This window comes from Aulonocara stuartgranti, assembly GCF_965226115.1.
Source record: "Aulonocara stuartgranti genome assembly, chromosome: 19".
In the NCBI taxonomy this organism is placed as follows: Eukaryota; Metazoa; Chordata; class Actinopteri; order Cichliformes; family Cichlidae; genus Aulonocara; species Aulonocara stuartgranti.
Genome location: NC_138955.1, coordinates 24,180,980 through 24,201,148, shown reverse-complemented (window position 1 = coordinate 24,201,148; position 20,169 = coordinate 24,180,980). Strand labels below are relative to the sequence as shown.

Here is a 20,169-nt window from a genome sequence, read left to right as displayed (position 1 = left end):
TTGAGAATAGTTACAGGTATAACGTCAGATTCGATGGCTGGTTCGGTCTCTGTGATCTCTGGCTTGCGCTTCAAGCAAAGCTTCAGTTTATATGCCTGAGCATGCTCCAGAATCTGAATGGCATCCTCATATGACATGTTGTCAAAATACACAGTGGCACTCAAAATCTGATCACCTGTGTAGACAAGACAAAATATTTCAAAAGGACTTTGATGAGCAGACTTTTAAGTCCCATTTTTAGTTGATAAAAATTGAAGTGTTCAATAAAAAAATCAAATAAAGAATAACATTAACATTTGCTTGTGTTCAACGTACAGTGCTAAAAAATTATAGTAACACTTTGAAAACACATAAGATCTCAATGGGAGGAAAAAAATCATGCTGGATATCGACGCTGATAAGAACTGGGTAATGTGTTAGGAATGAATGGCCTCATCATTTGATTGAAATAAAAATTATCAACTTACAGGGGGCTGAATTCAAAAAGCAGACTAGTCCATTTTGCCAAAATTTCATTGCAGCAGCTCAAAATGACAGCCAGTTGTAGTTGGGTGTCATTTTGTGCTTGAATTCATGCATGACAAATTCAGGCAATGCTTCCAGTGAGACAACAGATGGTGTCCTGGGGGATCTCCTTCCAAATCTGGACCAAGGCATTACCAGGTTCCTACAACGGGGTAGCATTGTATGGACCGAAACATAACATCCCAGAGGTGTTCTGTTGAATTTAGGTCAGATGAGTGTAGGAACCAGTCAATGGTATCAATTCATTCATCCTCCAGGTACCATTGCCTACAAGGAGGAACCCAGGATCTCGGTTGCCTCAACCTGTAAAACATTCCTGTTTTGTCGCACCATTGCCCTTCTAGTGTACCTGTTGTTGATTTCATTAGCACCAAAGCAGCTGAAACTGATTAGCAAGCCCCTCTGCTACATATCTGACCACGTCAGTATCCCAGCAGTTTGACTGACTTGATGTTTTACTCTTATTAAAAGTGTTCCTTTAATTTTTTGAGCAGTGTAATTGTCAATTGAATATTGCAAATTAAAAATTCTACAATAGCATAACATAAAATCAAGTAGAATACAGAATGTAATAATACATAGTAATGTAATGTAATAATATAGAGACTTTAAACTTATAATAATTTTAATGAGACAAATTTTTAGCCGCAGGTTTACCTTCTTTCAGTTTTAGATTTTTGGAGGCTGGTGACTCTGGCACTACTTCCTTAATGAAAATCCCTTCTTTTCCCCCTCCACCATAAATGAGACCCTCTGCACATCCATCTTTGGCCGTTTTCACTATCACCTCAGATTCAGGGCTCTCAGCTTCCTGCCAGTGCAAAAAAAGGACAGTCATTTTACCTTTAGCACTGATTTTTTTTTTTCTGCAGTTGCATAGCTTGAAAGGATTTACAAATGCAGTACACAGAGGAAAAGCTAGAAATGTCTCACCTTGAGTTTACTCATCTTTGGAGTAGAGCGCTTTTCAAACATGGACCCAAGCCCAGACTTTTTAGTTTTCTTTCCAGTCCCACCTTTGTGGCGTGGGTCATGCTCTGCTTCACACTAAAAGGAGTTTAAGAGGAGCAAAGGGGTTTAAAAAGTAATCTTATAATACTCAGATCAGGAGGGTACATTCATTTATACAGGGGAGTAGCCAAGTTATTGCAATATTATACAATGCAGAGCTCATCTTGGACCACACATTAGCACACAAATCTGTAAAGAGAAATAAGTAATAGAAAGTAAGTAATAGAACAACTAATAAAAACACAATGTTATCTTTCACAGTTTCTACATTTTCATGTGGATGCTGTCCAGAAACAGTCTTCTTCAGTTTCACCTTTTTTTTTTGTCATTTCAGGACATGCAGCCGTGTGAGTATAACTGAGTCGAATACACAAACTTCTTTCTTTCAGTCACAAGTTTGTTTTTCTAACTTCATTTATTTTTTGGCCTGAAAAATAGACCGTTGACTTACACGCAGACTATTCAATAACTGTGAGTTTACATGCAGTGAAGTAGCAGCGTTATAATTTCCCAGCTGAGGTGAAGAATTAAAAGAAAGCCAGTTATTTCTGCCAGAGAAGCCTGATTTTTTTGGACATGGTTGTATTGTAAACAATGTTCTGTTCTATTGTCTTAACTGGATTTTCAAGACTAAACAAGCTAAAAGTTTGGGGGGGGGGGGGGGGGGGGGGCTGAGCTTGGTTCATGCCAAGTGCTTACTCATATGGGATCGAGTGATGTTGTGGGACCTTAAAACATGAAGCGCACACGTAACTTAAAATATGTGTGGTGTTTCTCTGTACCTCTTTATCACTGTCACTGTATTTTTCAGTCTCAGGATACTCCTCAACTGGAGATGACCCTTGTGGGCGTGGTCTCTCACTCTCTGCGAACTGAGATGGCTCATCACACATCTGCATGGACATAAGGTCAGTAAACATGAAAACAAACCTGTTTTCATCATCACCCCTAAGAAATTTCATATCATTTCATTTGGATATTATCAAGCCTAGAAAGCATCTATTTTCTTGAGCTGCATATAAAATGTTTTCTTATTAAAACTCATGCAGCTGCACCTGCAGCATAAACAACAAAAAAAAAAGATATGGAGGAAAATTGGATCCCAGATAGTGCGATAGCACCTTGTTTAGCCAAAAGCATCACTGACTGGGTGTTTAGCTATTTGGCATTTAAAAACTGTCACATTATTGGTGTGTTTCCTGAGATGGCAGCGTTGGCTAGTCTGTCAGGCCAACACTTTGAGCAAAATACTGTGTGCATGTGTACTTTGTGTGTGTGTGTGTGTGTGTGTGTGTGTGTGTGTGTGTGTGTGTGTGTGTGTGTGTGTGTGTGTGTGTGTGTGAGAATGAAGTGTAGATTCTCATTTTCATCATCCATCATCCAAACCAGAATTAACCAAAAGTTGTTGTTTTTCAGCTGCTAGCCCATGATCGGTGACAGCCTTGTTTATATTAGACTGATGTGATCATTTTTCAGTGCAGCACAAATATTAGTCAGCCAATCTGTATAAATACTATACACTGACTTGTACAAATTTCTTCTCTGATAAAAAGTGTAAGTTGTAATGGGTTGTTGTTATTTGCCTATCTGTGCAAAGTCTCCATTAGCACTAAGTCTTGTCTCTATTTGCTTTGCTGTAAAGTTAAAATAACTGTTGTTCAGTATTTATTAGCTCAGACTCCAACATCAACATCATAATCTATCAATCAAACATGGTGGATCCAGTTTTAAGGCACAGGAATATGTGACCGCCTTCAAACAGAAACTGAACTGTTGATCACTTTGGTGATCTAGACGCGTTACTTCATACAGTCTGTTGTCACTGTATAATACAAAATCCTAAAAACATATGACAACGTTGAGAACGTACAGTAGATTTCCTTCTATGGAATGAAACATTTCAGCTGTTTGTTGGTGAAAATGTGCTAAATATGGAAAAGGGGGATTAAAATGAAAAGAAAAATATAAAAACAGGACAAAAACAGTAAGGACATAATACACACATCTGTAAATGTAAAATTTTATAGTCTGAAGTATATGAACTATTGATTTAACAGCTTTAATGTTATTATTCCACAGTGTTGATGACCCAGTAGGACCACCTACTCCCTTGTCACTCATTCACAGTGACACATTTACTTACACAATATAATGCCCTCATGTTATGTTATGTTATGTTATGTTATGTTATGTTATGTTATGTTATGTTATGTTATGTTATGTTGTGACAGTTTTTCCCTCCGGTTTCAAAAATTTGAAGGAATACTGACACATGGAAAGATGTCGGTATTCATGTTGAAAAAATCAACATCATTATATAAAGCTGCACTAAAGTGGACAATATCACCAGCTGCAGATGGCTCAAATTAATAATGAATGAAATGAAGTCACAGCACAAAACTTACAGTAACTAACAAAGAAATGAAATGAAGAAAAAACAAGCATGTCACTTTGTGTCACAGTAAATTCACTTACTGAGTCCTCTGTGGCAGGCTCTGGGCCTTGCAACCGTCGCCCAGGTCCTGTTCAGAAAAAAAAAAAACCACAACAACATAGTATCTGATATGACATCTGTGTATTGCAATACTTTAAACGTAAACTGTTGACCTCTAATGCTTCATTTTCTGCATGCACAAGTTTATTGCGTAAATATTTTGCATATTAATCCCTAAATAAATAGAAAATCGCATTAAGTGATTTTAGTCCGGTCACACAGCAGCTAAACAAAGTCTGTCCTGTTACTACAAAACCTCAAATATGTCATGCAAAAAGGCACCTGGCAAAAAAATCACACTCCTCCGTTTACAAAAACAGCAAATAAAATGCACTGAACACGATTCATAATATTGAAATTTATTTAATTGTAGCAGATTATACAGTAATGTGCAAAAGTGTTGAGCCACCTTTCATTTCTTTACATTTTGATAGGAACATGTGAAATAGCTGCAGAGATCCATTGAAACTTGTATAAACATATATTGGAAATACAGTATAAAAGGAAAAAACAGATGTGTGTACAATCCTAATGCATATGAATATTTGGGATGACCACCTTTACTCTTAAACATAGCTTGAAATATCCTCTGACAGGTGTCAGAAAAACATGATGTGTTTTTGTAACAAAGTGCCTAAAGAACTGATTCTTTGCTAAGTATCAAGACACTGGTTCATCTCTTGAGTTGGGTCCCTTTTCATAATTGAATAAGTCATAGGTCAGTGTTAAGTGGCTTTAAAAGACATGTTAAAAGACAATTAAAAGACACGCCCCTGAAAATGTTCAGATATAAAAACATAAAAATGAAAAATATAAAAAAATAGGGATGATTCAAGAGGGATCACTGTCCTTTGTCCTCTGTCCTCTATTCGTATGAAAACGACACCATGTAAAAGTAGCTCACACTTGTGTTTTATAATCCTTTTGTTGTATGAATAAAAAAAAACACAGAAATGATTTGCACAAAGACAAAGCATAAGACTTCCACCCAGTCTGACCCCTGGCAGTTGTTTTGAGGCTCGGAGACTCTGGAGCCGATGATTAGACTATTTAGAGTTCTTCCTGGCAATAATTCCCTCCAGGGAGCTGCTGCCTCTGTTAAGTGATCCACTGTATTGACCCACAGATTGGACTTTGCAACCTCTCAGCTTAGCCCATCAAGGCTGCCAAAAAGGGAAAGTCTGACTCCAAATTAATCAAGTTACCAGATTATAATTATTACCTGCTCTATTCAAGTTAATTCCTTTTTAAATAAACCATTCGTTAACGTTATTTTGAGAGTTCCTTTGTTTCAGGGATGTTGTACATTTAAAACAAGGCTTGTCGAGTGGAGAATTACACAGCCATACAGTATGATTTCTGTAGTTTTATAGTATTGTTGACTAAAAAATATAAGTACTGATAAAAAAAAGTACTGTCAGTAGAACTTAAAGTTGAATAAATTAATGCTACATGGACAAACAAATCATTTTCATTGCAGGAATAACGCTGGTCTAGGTGCTTTAGGTGTTTTATTTGGGCATAGCTGATATGTTGCAGGACAAAACCTCAAAAAACACTAAACTGTGGCTAAATTTGGAGCTCAAAAAACCATAATGAAAGTGTCAACTTCATTAGTGCAAACACCGCATCGTAATTTACAAGCAAAAGTCTTATTTGAAGCAAAAACAAATTATTGTAGTAAGTTTTCTTTTAAAGCCATCAATGAAAAACAGAATGACTTAAAATAACAGAAATATGTGCAACATTTGGCCTGTGTATATGGTAGATCCATATAGTTTCTCAACTCACCATCACACTGACACCCCACCCGCTGCATTACAGTAATGTATGTCATGTGAAGAGCTCTCACAGCCTGTGTAAGTGCATTAGAAGAAAGTTCGGGCAAGAGAGTGATGGTTTAAAAACCTCTTACTGCATCAGGATGTGTTGCTGCCTCAAGGTTAAGCCTTCAAGACAGTTTAAGAGCAATGAAAAGACAATCCAGCTCAGCTTTTTTTCACGTCTGATAAAGTCATTGTGGATTCATGTGATTAGAAATAGCATAAGAGGACATTTATCAACATATATCTATTCATCTCAAAAGATTTTCTCTGTGAACTCAGTGAGTGAGCACAACACAGTCTAGACATGTTAAAAAACATAAAAATGTGAGAGTCCTTACAGCCGCCTACACCATTACCTGAAATAGCGAGTGAAAGAGAAGAATCCTTCTCATGCACTCATCAACATCCTTCTCTTTCAGACCAGGTCTGACTGGCAAAAATAGTAAAGATTTTCCCATGATGTTACAGCAAGCAGCTGACCTACCTTAAGCTGCTGTTTGCTGAACTCCTGAACGTAAACTGTGTCAGTAAGAAAAGCTCCAAACTGCTCTTAACCATTCCTGGTGTGAGTGTGGCTGCTGAAGTGGATAAAATGATTTCTTCAGCCTAAGACGGACAAAGGAGGCGGGACACTTTAAGGTCGCAGTCACACCTTTCCTCAAGTTGTGTCACTCTATATTGTTTTCCAAGAACCCCCAAGACAACTTTGGTTCAGAGATTTAACTCTTTGCATGTTACTCAGAGAAAAAAGGAGATTTTGAGAATATGTAATGCACTAACTCTATGTAGACCATTTGTACTTTAATAAACTTAATTTACGTTTCATTGCTAATCATCGAAGAGCTACGAAATAGATCCTGAAGATTAAGATTTGTTTATTGACACTGCATGATGTATACAAAAAAATCACAATTCTGTAAATATGTAAGAGCACATTACGCAGGTAGAAATTGTAAATAAATTAATAACAGTGATAAGTATTAAACTGCAAGGTGTAAGTTCAGTTTGGTCAGAGCTGTGGGTTAAAAAAAAACTGACAAATCAGAAGAATTAGTTAAAGTAGTTAAAAGAGTTACTAAGTAGATTCTTGATAAGTTCTTATTGAGTCTTTTCTGTAAACAAACCTAAGCACAAACACATTAAAGATCCATTAATCACTGAAGCCTCTGTAAACAGATTTTTGGGTAAAGACATAAAAGAGCTCCCATTGCTGTGGCACAGCTAATTTTAAGTTTTGCAGTACCTGAAGTTTCCATCTAGTGCCATCCATCATCGGGCAACCAGTTTAGGTCTGATACTTTCTGAACAGCTAATAGAAGGACTGCCTTTTAACCTTGACTGCAGTTTGATTGTAGTGCTAATCAACAGATGATAGCACACAAACATGTAAAACTGGGATGGTAAACAGAGGATGCTTGCTTAGCATCATCATCTAATTGTCTTTGTGAGCATCATGTGTTACACTAGAAGTAAGCTTTATACACATCCTTAACTTACATCCTTAATATACAGCCTTTAGGTGCCAGCATGGCTAGACCCTGGTGCTGTTATTATACAGAAACACAGTGATGGTGTTGTGGAGTATTTGATCTGGATTTTCATCCACAGTTAAAACTGTAACTCACTGTGGATGGTGTGCGATGTGTTTGTGCATTGTACACTACGGGGGGACTGAAATGACAGATTGATACATTCCTTATGTTATTCACCACTTAAGGTGGATGTTCTTTATTCCCGCCTCTGCTACGGGCACTGCACTCTTAGAAACTCCTTTCCCACATATTCACCGAACATTTGCAACTAAACATGTCAAAATAAAATCAGAGAGCACAGTTTTTATTTTTTGTTTGACTTATCAGAAGTTAGAGGAAAGCAAAGCCTAATGTTTCAATCTGACTTTCTATTATATTTTTCAGATTCAAAGCACCCTCCATAGATGAGTAAGCCGTTTGTGGTGCAGAACCTGCATGATTTGGTGCTGGATTTGGGTGTGGCTGATCTCTGCGGGCTCAGGCCGGCGTGTCTGCTTTCAAGCAACACTGATGTGTGAGCACTTAAACTAAATAATGCAATGCAATGGCATATAAACCTACATATTCTTGTTTATGTGGGTAAAGATTCAAATAAGATCGTAAACAAAAATCTAAACTGTAGAATTGCATTGCAAATCCTAACTGTATCGTGTTGTATTGTCCTCAGCTCATCTCTTACATAACCACCCTCTGCTCTACTTTGTGTTTCCTGTTTTAAAAGCTCCCTGAAGTCTTCACTAAACTAATATAAAGTAATACAGCTCATTATTTGTGCTCGTGGATTTGGATTCCTCTCCGTTTTTGTTTGTTTTTTTCCTGTGCAACAGTCAGACACAAGCTCCTTTTAGTTGGAAGCAGTTTGCTGGGATCCAAAATATAATAGGATTTTAGTCAAGGGAGGGAAAAAAAGCTGAATTAGATTTTCTGCATGGATTATATTAACATGAGACTCCAAAGCGCATGCTTTCAATCTATTAATCTGCTTCAAACTTACAGCGAGTTTCGTCACAGCTCTGGAATTTGCATCCTAATCTGCCCGTGTTCCCACGACATGCTGTTAAACAAAAATAAACATGGGAACAGTCCACACATATTAAAAATGAATTTGTCCAACTCGGGCGTGATACTCCATAATGGATCAGGATTGTTCGTTTTGGCTTCCAGTGTCTTGTTGATCAGCCACTTATCCGGATAACTTCCTCCCTGTCTCTCTTTTTTTATTTCTCTCTCTCTTTGACCTTGAGCGTTGCCTGAAGCTTCTCAAAGCAAAACAAACCTCGCATCATTTTGAGGGAGATTTAATTCAGAGTAGAGATGGAAGTAAATGAGGAGAACTGTGGGAAATAGAAAGGGGGAGCAGTAATGTGATGTTTCATGCTCCTTTTTACAGCAAGCATCAGCTGAGCCCTTAACTCATCATTTTTCAAGACAGTAAGGAATGTCTTCACCGTGTAATCGTGGATGTCCACTAATGAAAAACACAGATTTCCTGTTTATTATAAACACATTTTTCATAATTAGGCCGATAGAAACTTCAGATAAGCGTGCTTATCGTTTTCTCCTGACCCTGAATATCTGATCAGCCTTTTATGTTGCTGAAACTCATTACACTGTTTGACTTTTTGCAGCCTTGGTAAGAACACCTTCCCTAATTATGCTTGTAAGGCACATTTTAAGAAGAAAGTCCGTGCACCAGAAAACATCCACTCAACTCAAAACACAGAATGACTCATACATGTTGCAAATGTGTAACAGGGTTATTTCCTACAAAATGTTAATTTAAAAATATTTCACATGTGCACATAAACTATATATGGTCCAAGCCCACTAACCCTGACCCAAACAAATTTATATCTGGTTCATTTAAACTCCAAATGGTAACAAAGTTAGTAGGAAAAAGGATGCAAGATTAAATTATACAGAGCTGTTGGATTCATTTTTCATCACAGATATTCCTGGGAATTTTGGGCATGTTTTTTGTACACATTTCAGTGTTTGTTCGTTTTTTTATTTCAGTCTAAGTTGTCATGTTTCTATTTTTAACCCTGATTTGCTGAACTGCCACGGTAAAAATATCAGGTCTGTTTGCCTTTCAGGCTGCGCTTCAAACAGAGCAGGAGAGAAACGCAGAGCTGCCTGACATCCTCTCGATGATGACATCTTCAAACACTCCCCTGCGCTCTGCAGACACACCCAGCAACACAGCTCAGCATCAGCACCAACCGCCTTACACTCGCTCACTGCCTCTCTCCATCACACGCACGCACGCAAACAAAATCTCTCCCACTGCACTACTGAACCCTGCTGCTCAATCGGCGAATTGCTCTGGGGAGAACGGGCTAAGTCATACGGAGAAAAAACAAGGGGGGGAGGAGAGCAGAGAGCGTAAAGATAACGATACCCACTCGTCCCAGAGGAGGCAGCGTGCCAGTTGGGAAAGGCCAGGTGGAAACAGTCGCACATGATGGCAGCGGGGGTGGCGGAGAGATCGGCGGAGACGAGGTCCAAGACTGGGCAGGAAGCGGGAACGGACGGAGGGATGGCGGCAGCAGTGAAGGATTAGGCAGGTGTTGCTGCTGCTTCTTCACCCCCCGTCTTGTCCTCGTGTAGGTCAGCCAGTCGCAGCGCAGTGAGGGATGAGTTGCAGAAATAACCAGAGACAGAAGAGAGTGAGAGAGCTTCTCCTGCAGTCTCCACAGAGTGAAGGAAACTACTTCGTCTGCCCCGTAAACATGGACCTCCAGCGCAGCACACTAACTTAATTATGGGAGGAGCTGCCCCCCTCCCTCAACAAACACACATCCACGCGCATCCCTCGGTTCTCCTTCTACTCCTCCTCTTCCTCTTTCTCTTTTTCCGCTGTCCTCTGGTCAGTGTGTCATTGATTGGCCTAATCTGACAAGGACCATCACGATGTTAGTTTCTGGTTCCAGCAATAACAGGGGGGGTCATACAGTTGCCAGGGAGCCATAACTGAATTAAAACCCCTTTTTGTGGACAGGAAACTGTAGAGTTTAAAGCAGAACATAGTAGCATGTAGCCAAAGTCTGTCATGTTGGTCTGCCAGGCTGATAAACTGTGGATGAGAGGTCGGAACAAGCTGTAAATAGATCACAGGAGGCATTTACAGGACTGATTATTCAAGTGATAAATTCAATTAAGAATTGAATATGAGACAAATTCAATCACTAGCTGTGCAGCTGCTATTTTTTTCTTGTGATTTCTTAGTATAATATTGTGCAAAAGCACTGAGTCAAACCTCATTTCTTTATATTTTGCTTATAAGGAGACAGACTTTATTTCTTATTTTTTAAAAGTGGTCTTGAGAAATCGTTCAACCACTAGGGGTCAGGCTGAGTGGAAGTCCCAGCTGTCTGCTCAGAACATCCAAACACAAATAAATACGGAGGCTTGGTTTGTGTAGTGTGACTTTAATTGATTCAAACAACAAAGCGATTATAAAAAACGTCTAAATTTATTTCTTATATTTTCCACTGGTCTTGAGTAATAGTTCTCTGATCTTTTTCAAGGTTTTATAAATACTTTCCACTCATTTTTCACTCATCAGTTTTTGTAACTGACTATTTTCAGATTAATGTTTTGGGGATTTTTTTTATTAAGCCACTTAGCACTGACCCATGAGTCATTCGAGCATAAAAACTGGCACCTAATGGCACTCCTTGTTGTTCGGCTCACTCCTTTAGCCAGACAACTTAGCAAAGAAACAATTTTAAATTGTATCTTTAAACACTTTGTTACTTGCAGCCTGTCATAAAAACACAATTTGTTCCCATTTCTTTAGTAGAATCTGTGAAGGATATCAAAGGTAACACAGTTTTCCCAAAAAGCTATTAGCTGGAAACTTGGCATTATGTGCAGTGTGTCCTGAGGAATCTAGAAAAACAGAGGACACCTAGAAAAACAATATAAGGAAAGAAATCCAGGAAAGCACTGACACAGGACCTGTAGTTGATCGAGCCACTGTTTACTAAAGCCTCATCAGAAATGGCCTCAGTTGAAGTGTAGCTTCAAATGAGGCCAGTCTTAAAGGAAGGGAAACACTGAGAAAAGGCTAAGGTATGCAAAATTATACAAGAACTGTAAATCACTGAAAACCAGTGACAACGGGTCTTATGGAGTGATAAATCCAAACTTGAAATTTTGGTGTTTGGGATCTTGTCAAAATTTATGAAATCATGAATGCAAAAAAGTATCATGCTGAAAAGAAAATGAGAAGAAATGACAAGAAAGCTGCCTAAAAATAAAGCTGCTCATACCTAATATTCACTTTCATGATCGTTAGAATTTCACAAACTCTGTTTTTGCCTTTCATACTGTATTTGCATGTATATTTTCACGTTTCAATAAACTGCTGCATCTGTTTCCCATTTTTCTAGAAAATAAATAAGGATTGGCTCAAGACCTTTTCTGTATTTATTTTTGTACAACATCGAGTCCCTAGTCAACTTATAATAATAACTAATAACTATATCACTACTTAAAGATGAAGACTTTATTAAATATTTTAAAAAAGAGTGGACTTCATATTTGGACTATAATGACACTCCCGAAACATCAGCTTCTGTTCTATGGGAAGCAGGGAAAGCTGTGATGAGAGGTAAAATAATTTCTTTCTCATCACATAAAAAGAAAAAAGAAAACAAAAATATTCAGGAATTAGAAAAAAACATCAAATCACTAGAAGAAGCCTACGCGTCCCACCAAGATCAGGAAACATTGAACAAAATACGCAAAACAAAACTAGAATTAAATGAGATAATTGATAAAAAAACAAAATTCTTAGTACAAAGACTACGCCTACAAAATTATGAACATGGTAATAAATCCGGTCAATTTCTAGCAAACCAGCTAAAAATAAATAAAGAAAAAACAACTATATGTGCTGTTCAAGATTCATCTGGGAACACAATATATGACCCGATACAAATAAACAACATTTTCAGGGATTTCTATAAAACGTTGTATTCACCACAAATAAACCCATCTAAAAAAGAAATTGATCAGTTTTTGGACAACATAACTCTTCCAAAATTATTGGACACTCAAGCAATGGCACTGGATTCACCACTGACACCAGGTGAACTCCAGGAAGCCCTGATAAGTATGCACAATAATAAGGCTCCAGGTCCAGATGGCTGCAGAATTCTACAAAGAATTCTGGTCGATTCTAGCACCAGTTTTCTACAGAACGTTGTTGGAAATTAAAGAAAAGGGCAGACTTCTATCAAATATGAATTCTGCAAACATTAATCTCCTGCTAAAACCAGGCAAAGACCCTGTATATCCCTCAAGCTATCGTCCAATATCCCTTATAAATGTAGACCTTAAAATAATCTGCAAAGCTCTCTCAAAGAGACTGGCGAAAATAACCCCCCTCTTAATTCATCCTGACCAAACTGGTTTCATAAAAGGTAGGCACTCATCAACAAATACACGTAGATTACTTAATTTGATAGACTACTCATACAGTAAAAACCTAGAAACTACAATATTCTCTTTAGATGCAGAAAAAGCATTTGACAGAGTTAACTGGAAATTTCTATTTGCAACTTTACACAAATTTGGTTTTGGATCCTCTTTCATAAACTGGTTAAAAATATTATATAATTCCCCAACAGCTTGTGTTAGAACAAATGACCAGACATCCTCCAGCTTCTGTCTCTTGAGGGGCACCAGGCAGGGATGCCCACTCTCCCCTTCACTATTTGCAATTTTTATTGAACCACTAGCAGCAGCAATTAGACAGAATTCAGTAATTAAGGGCATAAAATGCAAGAACGTGGAACATAAAATCAGCCTTTATGCGGATGATGTGTTACTCTTTCTCCAAAATTCACAAACCAATATCTCTGGGGTGATTGAATTGATAAACTCTTTTGCAAGAATATCAGATTACTCAATTAACTGGTCAAAATCTACAGTCCTACCGATTAATTGCTCCTTCCATAATTCCTCTTCTACACCACTGCAATCGGGAAATATAAAATATTTAGGTATTAATGTTTCTCCCAAGCTTGCAGATCTAACTAAATTAAACCATATCCCACTTTTAAAGAAGGTAGAAGATGATCTGGCTAGATGGAAATGTCTACCCATATCACTCATGGGAAGGGTTGCCGCTATAAAAATGATGGTCTTACCAAAAATAAATTATTTATTCTCAATGATCCCAACTAAACCGCCACAAGATTGGTTCAGATCTCTAGATTCATGTATGTCCAAATTCCTTTGGAAAAATAAACCCCCACGTATAAGCTTAAAAACACTACAAAAGACCAAGGATAAAGGAGGACTAGAACTGCCTAACTTTCAGCACTACTTCTTAGCCAACAGGCTTCAGTTTATCTCAGGATGGCTAAAACACACCCTCTTAGATGAACCTTGGCTAGATGTAGAACAAGCACTCTGCAATAATCTAGAGATCTCAGACCTACCATTTATCAGCTCAAACATCCAACGACATGAATGCTTTAAAAGCATCAACATCAGCTCTTCTCTGACAGCATGGTGGGAGTTTCTAAAATTGACGGCGTCTTCATTAATCCCATGCAAACGTACACCTATCTGGAACAACCCTGACATATTACAAAACAATAATATGATAAACTTTTCAGATTGGAGTGGTAAAGGAATCAAATATTTAGAACATATACTAGAAGGAACAGAATTTATTTCATTTGACGGACTAGTTACACAATATGGGATCAACAAGAAAAGATTTTTAGAATATCAACAAATTAAATCCATAGTAAAAAAGAAATTTAAACCGGGTCAAGTTGAACTACAAACACCACCAAGTGTGGTTCAATTTCTTACTCTTAAACCCCCCAAATTACTATCCAAAATATACAGAATGCTTTCTAAAACAGATGAATCAATATCACTTCCTATTGCAAAATGGGAAGCGGATTTATCAGTTAACTTAGACCTAAACTTCTGGTCTCAGATTTGCTTAAAAACCTTTCATCTAATTAGAAATCCCAGTCTTCAATTAATTCAATACAAAATATTACATAGAGTGCACTATACAGGTCATCAGATGTTCAAGATGGGCTTTTCGTCTACCAACAACTGCTCACACTGCCAAACCAATTCACCGGACAATTATATCCACGCTCTTTGGTTCTGTCCACCAGTTCAGAAGTTTTGGCGCGAGATATGTGAAGACTTATCGAAGTGTCTGAAATGTAACATTCCAACTTCCCCCTTAGTGTGTTTGTTGGGCAGCTTAGATAATGTCACTTCAGAAAAGAATATCGCCCATATGGTTTTCACTGCCCTATGCATAGCCAAGAAAACAGTCCTAATGAACTGGAAAAATAAAAATAATCTTAATTCTAACCAATATAGAAATTATCTATTAGATTACATTAGTCTTGATACACCCTCTGCCACCACATCAGATCAATTGCTCTGGGCTCCTTTGATCAGCTCCATCACCTAGTGGGGGTGGGGGGTCATAGTTTGGTCCCGCCTTCACTGTTGTGATTGGTGTGGGGGTAGGGACAGGCTTAGGGCGTCGGGGGGTTCCCCGGAGGAATCTTCCTTGGGGGGCTCAACCCGGGGTAGCGGTCATGTCCGGTTAGGGGCTCTGTTGGCTCTCAGGTGACTGTTTCCTCGCGGCTGCGTGCAGCGGGGCTAGGGGAGGGTCTGTGCTGACGGACGTGGGTTACTGACCTGGTAGCCTGGCTGCCCCTGGGTGGGTCCGGGATGGGCGTGAGGTTCTGGGGGCGCTCCGTCTCTGGGCTGGGACCCGGACCGGGCCTCGGGGGCTTGGGTCCTGGTTGGTGTGTTGCCGGGGTTGTGGGCGGGTGGGTGCATGGGGGCCCAGCCCTGGAGCAGGGTGCCGCCGGTGCGTCGAGCCACCTGGGGGGCTCTTCAACTGGTGGGGGAGATTGTCACATCTTGCAGGAGCTTTCCTCTCCTCAGGAGCTCCCTCTGCAGGAGGGGGAGATACAGGAGAGGTGGAGGAAGATCTCAGCCTGGGTGTTTATTGTCTTATGTAGTCTGGAAGATGAGTGGATGGTGGGGTGGGTGCAGTTTTCTCTGTGGTGGGGTTGGGTGGACTGTCCCGGGCTCTGTGGGGCCGGGCGGCGCTGCTGCACTGGGCCCGGTCTGGATGGGCCTCGGCCCCCTTTCCCTGGCGGGTCGCGGAGTATGGGGGTGCATACTGGGGTCAGCGGGGGAGCTGGCCCCAGGGAGGGGTCACTTGCCCCTCCCTTCCTTCCCTCCCCATCTCCAGCTGCCTCCCTCTTCCCGCTCCACCACAACCACCCACACATGCAGGGCCTTGGAGTAGGGGTATGTCACCAGGGTGCAGAGGAGGCTACCCCCCCCCCCCCCCTCTGTCCCCTTCTGGCTGCCTGTGCCTCAATTTTATCCCACAACTTAGACATTCACATTACTCACACTCTCATTACACATACATATAGGATCTTGGGGGTGGGCACGATACACGGAGTCCAAAGTACCATCAGGGTGTACACCCCACCCCTGGCATCGTTGCCCACCTCTCAATTTTAAATACACGTAGACATTGAGGGCTAGCAGGAGGGACCATGCGCTTACCTGCTGCTCTCTGGCAGGTAGCTCCATGCCCTCCTGGGTTTTAAATGCACCTTAGAACACACATGCATCAACATTACAATGAGCGGGTGGAGGGAGGTTTGGAGTCTTCTCTCACCCCCATTCTCTGCGACCTGCTGGAGCAGGGGGGCTAGGACTAGGAGGAGGAGTTGGCCGTCCGACTGCGGTCTGGAGTGTGGAGCCTTCCTGCTGCTGCGGAGTCGGGGCGGTCTGCCTCCCCCCACCGCAGGGAAAAGGGAAACACCACCTGGGTCTGGGTGCAGTTCCCCCCTCCAGGGGCGGGGGCACCTAGACCCGGTTTGTAGAGTACGCTTGGGGAGTGTGATCGTGTGTACAACGTCTCTTTATGTCTGTCTCCACGTTGGTTGAGTGTGGAGTAAGTGCATATGAGAGCATGAGGGTGGGAATGGATGTTTGTATCTGTGTGTGCCTGTATGTCTGTGTCTATATGTCAGGTTGGGTGTCAGGCGCCACCTCTCTGGGGACATCTCAGGCCCTCCAAGGTTTGGAGGCCTATCTCCCCCTACCACCACTTCCCCTGCCAGTGGCGGACCCCCTCAGACATCGGTGCGTTGGTGGTTCTTTGTGTCCGGGGATGGGCGTCCAGGTACACACCGGCTCACTCCTTGGTGGCCGCTTATCGGGGCCTGGAGCCTGGGGCTCGCTCGGGCCACTTCGGAGGTGGGGTGCCCCCGGCCTCTCGGCCTGGGGCTCGGTCACTCAGGCGCAGCTGGCTGCCGGCGGAGCTCACGGGCGCGTCACTGCAACTCCCCCTGGCTTCTGCTCCGCGGCTGCTGAGTGAGCCCTCATCTGGGACTCTCCTCAGCTCTTTCCGGGACAGTGGCGCAGCTGCCCCTCTGTTGGTCTTCCTTGGTCTCTTGTGTTCTGGGGGCCTCTGGATGTCTGGAGTTTTGATCTCCTCCACACCTGCTTCAAGCCCTGGAGGACGGGGCTGTGGCCCCCCCACACCCTCTAGCAGATTATTACATGAAGGAACCTTTTAAAAAACAAAAAACAAGCGCGTCCATGCTCACAGGTGTACACACGGGTGATCACACCCACAAACTACACCCTTTTTGGCTCCTACCTCAAAGCACACTGTGTTCTGTTGATCTTATGTGCTGCACAATAATGTTTAACATTTAGTATTTACTGTCATATTCCCATATATCATTGTGATGTTGTTTATTCTATTACTCTTGTTCTCTTCTGCTTGCTTTCTTTTTTCTTTCTCAGCAGGTGATCCAGGTGATTGATATATGCATTTTTTTTTCTCTGCCCGTTCTGTTGGTTTTTGTCTTTTGCCCTTCTCCCCCGTCCCTCTTCTCAGCTGTTTCTCTTTCCCTCTTTCTTTCTCCCCTTCTTTCCCCCAGTCAAGTCTGTCCCGTATTCAGTAAGTGAAAATAAAATAAACAATAAAAGGTGAATCAAATGGACCATTACGGCAAGGCTGGGATGGTCAGTTTGGTAAAGTAAATCCGTTGGGCATCTTTCTTTGCCTTTAGACAACAATTCTGATGGCAAAAGAGCCAAACGGGACAGGCAAAAAAATAAATAAATAAATAAAATTAAAAAATTAAAAAATTAAAAATAAAAATAAAAAAATAATAACTAAGCACACATTCCAGAAATGATAGGAATGAGATGTGGCTGTAAGAATCTGGAATTGAAATGCATGGAAACAAAAGCAGAGTGAAAAGGAGAAAATCCTTTTTAAAACCTTATCTTGAGCCAAACTGGCAAACCTTTGAACCAGTTCTTATCAGACTGGTGATGCTATACATGCAGCGCTTATGTCCTGGTGACTACTGGAATTGCACCTAATGAGGTTCATGCTTCAAAATAACTACCAATGTAAAACTTGTTCTTGGAGGACTTTGAGCATCCTCTGATTGATGTTTCTAAAATGTTTTAAGATTGAAAAATGTGAGCTCTGGAAATATAAAGCCCCCCTTTATCATTTGTCATGTTATTAATTATAAGGATGACAGTGCAAAAGCATGAGAATTACATAAATTAGGAAGGAAACTTGTTGGGTTTATCTAGGCACAAACCCCGCTGGAACACGAGACACTCAATAACTGCACGGGCTGACTTCCCTCGCGAGCCACAAAGACAAAGAGCTTTGTGGCTCGTGAGGGAAGTCAGCCCAGGCCTTCACCTGTACTTAGCCAACTTCGACTGATTCCTACGCTACAGCCCTTTTTATTGTCAGCAAGCAATCATTCATCAATATGCAATTACAAATACATGTGACATTCTTAAGCAGGCATATCTGAACAACATCAGTGTCTATATTCTGTGTGCGGGGGTGTGTGTGCAGGTGCATGTGTGTGTGTGTATTTCCAGCTATACCATACATAGACATACAACCTTTCAATGAACTTAAACTGTGTGTATGAGGTATGCAGAAAACCAGAAGTAAGCGTCTCGCTAAATGATAAGAACAGGAACTTGCAATAGGTCATGTCTCAGTCGAACATTTAATGTTGTGAAACTGCGCTTTTAGAACAGAGCAGTGTATTTCCTAAAGCTATAATGGAAATTATAACGTCGAGGCTGCTTCCTCTCACCTCATGGTACACAAGTGCACACAGAATCTTATCAGACCTAATAAGGATATGATTTTTTATCAGCATACAGATGATTATATATTTCTAAGCATCAATGATTCTATGTTTCTAAGCATCAATGATTATATGTTTCTTTTTTCTTTTTTTTATAACTTTTTATTTATCATTTTACAGTATGGGAATACAAAACTTAAGGTCAGCATGGGAGACATTCACAGTTCCAGTAATAGCATCTACTTACATCATGGTAATATTCATTTATTCAGTACAAAGGGGAGTACACAACCCATTTTTCCCAGAGCTTCTTAAATTTCTCGAGCTCGAGTCTAAGGACAAAGGTAAGCCTTTCCATTCCAAAAATTTCTTCCACTATCCCACGCCATTGGGCCTGAGTTGGAGGGTCTGCCTTTAGCCACCTACGGGTTATGGCCTTCATGCAGCCAGCCAAAAGTATTTTCAATAAATAAATATCTTTATGTGGGAGTGCCGTATGCAATTTGCCAAGATACAATGTATCAAATGAATAGTCTATTTTAATCCCAATTATTTTGTTTATCTCAAGGGCCACCTCCCCCCAATATGGCTGAATCCTTGGACAGGCCCAGAAGACATGAAAATGGTTTGTATACTACCATATATTTTCGAGACCATCTTTTTAGAATCATTTCTCTTGTATGCCTCTTGAAAGATATGAATTAGGTTGTATTCGTTTTCATCTCTGATTAGCAACGTCTTGTTGTAATAGTCTCTGACCTGCAAGTATCTAAAGAAGTCGTGCTTTGCCAATCCGTATGTATCTGAGATGGTTTTATAGCTTTGGAATCCCCCATTTGTTGCTAGTGAACAAAAAGAAGTAATTCCTCTCAGAGTCCACTGTTTAAAGGTCCCATCCAGCCTGGCAGGTACAAACTCCGGGTCATAAGCTATCCAATTCAAGGTCTTAGCCTGCTTTTCTATTTGTAGTTTCCCCACAACCCTGAACCATAGTTTCAGGGTGAACCGGGTCAAATGGTTCAAATCTTTGTAAAATTTTTCAGCTTGGTTCTTATTTCCTAAAAGAGACTGTAATGGGAAGTCTAATTGTGTAATTTCCATATTTTTCCATTTAGCTTCATAGTTTGGGGAACACCAGTTTACCAGGGGCTTCAGTTGTGCGGCGTAGTAGTAATCTTGTAAGCACGGCAAAGCTCTCCCTCCCTTCTCTTTTTTCAATTGCAGCGTTTTATACTAGACCCTCATGATTATATGTTTCTAAGCATCAATGACAATATAAAAACATCTCACTCTTACAAAACTAACTGTAGTTTGAATTTTAAGTTGCTTACTTTGTCCACAGTTGCTATTAAACAACTTTGTGATGTTATGCTATCATGGCATTTTTATCGCTGGTATAATTCATTTTTTGAGGTGAAAAATGTTGGATTGGTGGCTCATAGCAGGTTGTAATAAATCACCTTAGGCTGAAGGAAAGTTTGGCATTATCACTTTTTCATACCATCTTATGTCATTAAATTTGGAAAACAATCACCAGATTAATAACTAATGAAGATGTTATTTAATGTCACTTATCCACTGTATAGAACAAATCAGATAGCAGAAAC

General features: G+C 40.4%; 1 protein-coding gene across 1 annotated transcript in view; it reads right to left on the bottom strand.

The window, feature by feature from the left end:
• The window catches only part of LOC309695080 (uncharacterized protein), a 28,475-nt gene extending 16,672 nt beyond the window's left edge, over nucleotides 1-11,803 (bottom strand). The window contains exons 1-6 of the mRNA XM_082515506.1: nucleotides 9,794-11,803; nucleotides 4,012-4,058; nucleotides 2,319-2,429; nucleotides 1,459-1,572; nucleotides 1,183-1,336; nucleotides 15-175 (exon numbers count right to left, since the gene is read on the bottom strand). Of these exons, the coding sequence (XP_082371632.1) occupies nucleotides 15-175; nucleotides 1,183-1,336; nucleotides 1,459-1,572; nucleotides 2,319-2,429; nucleotides 4,012-4,058; nucleotides 9,794-9,851 (645 nt within the window). The 5' untranslated portion in view covers nucleotides 9,852-11,803. The remainder of the gene's footprint in view (nucleotides 1-14; nucleotides 176-1,182; nucleotides 1,337-1,458; nucleotides 1,573-2,318; nucleotides 2,430-4,011; nucleotides 4,059-9,793) is intronic.
• Between the last annotated feature and the right edge of the window lie 8,366 nt (nucleotides 11,804-20,169).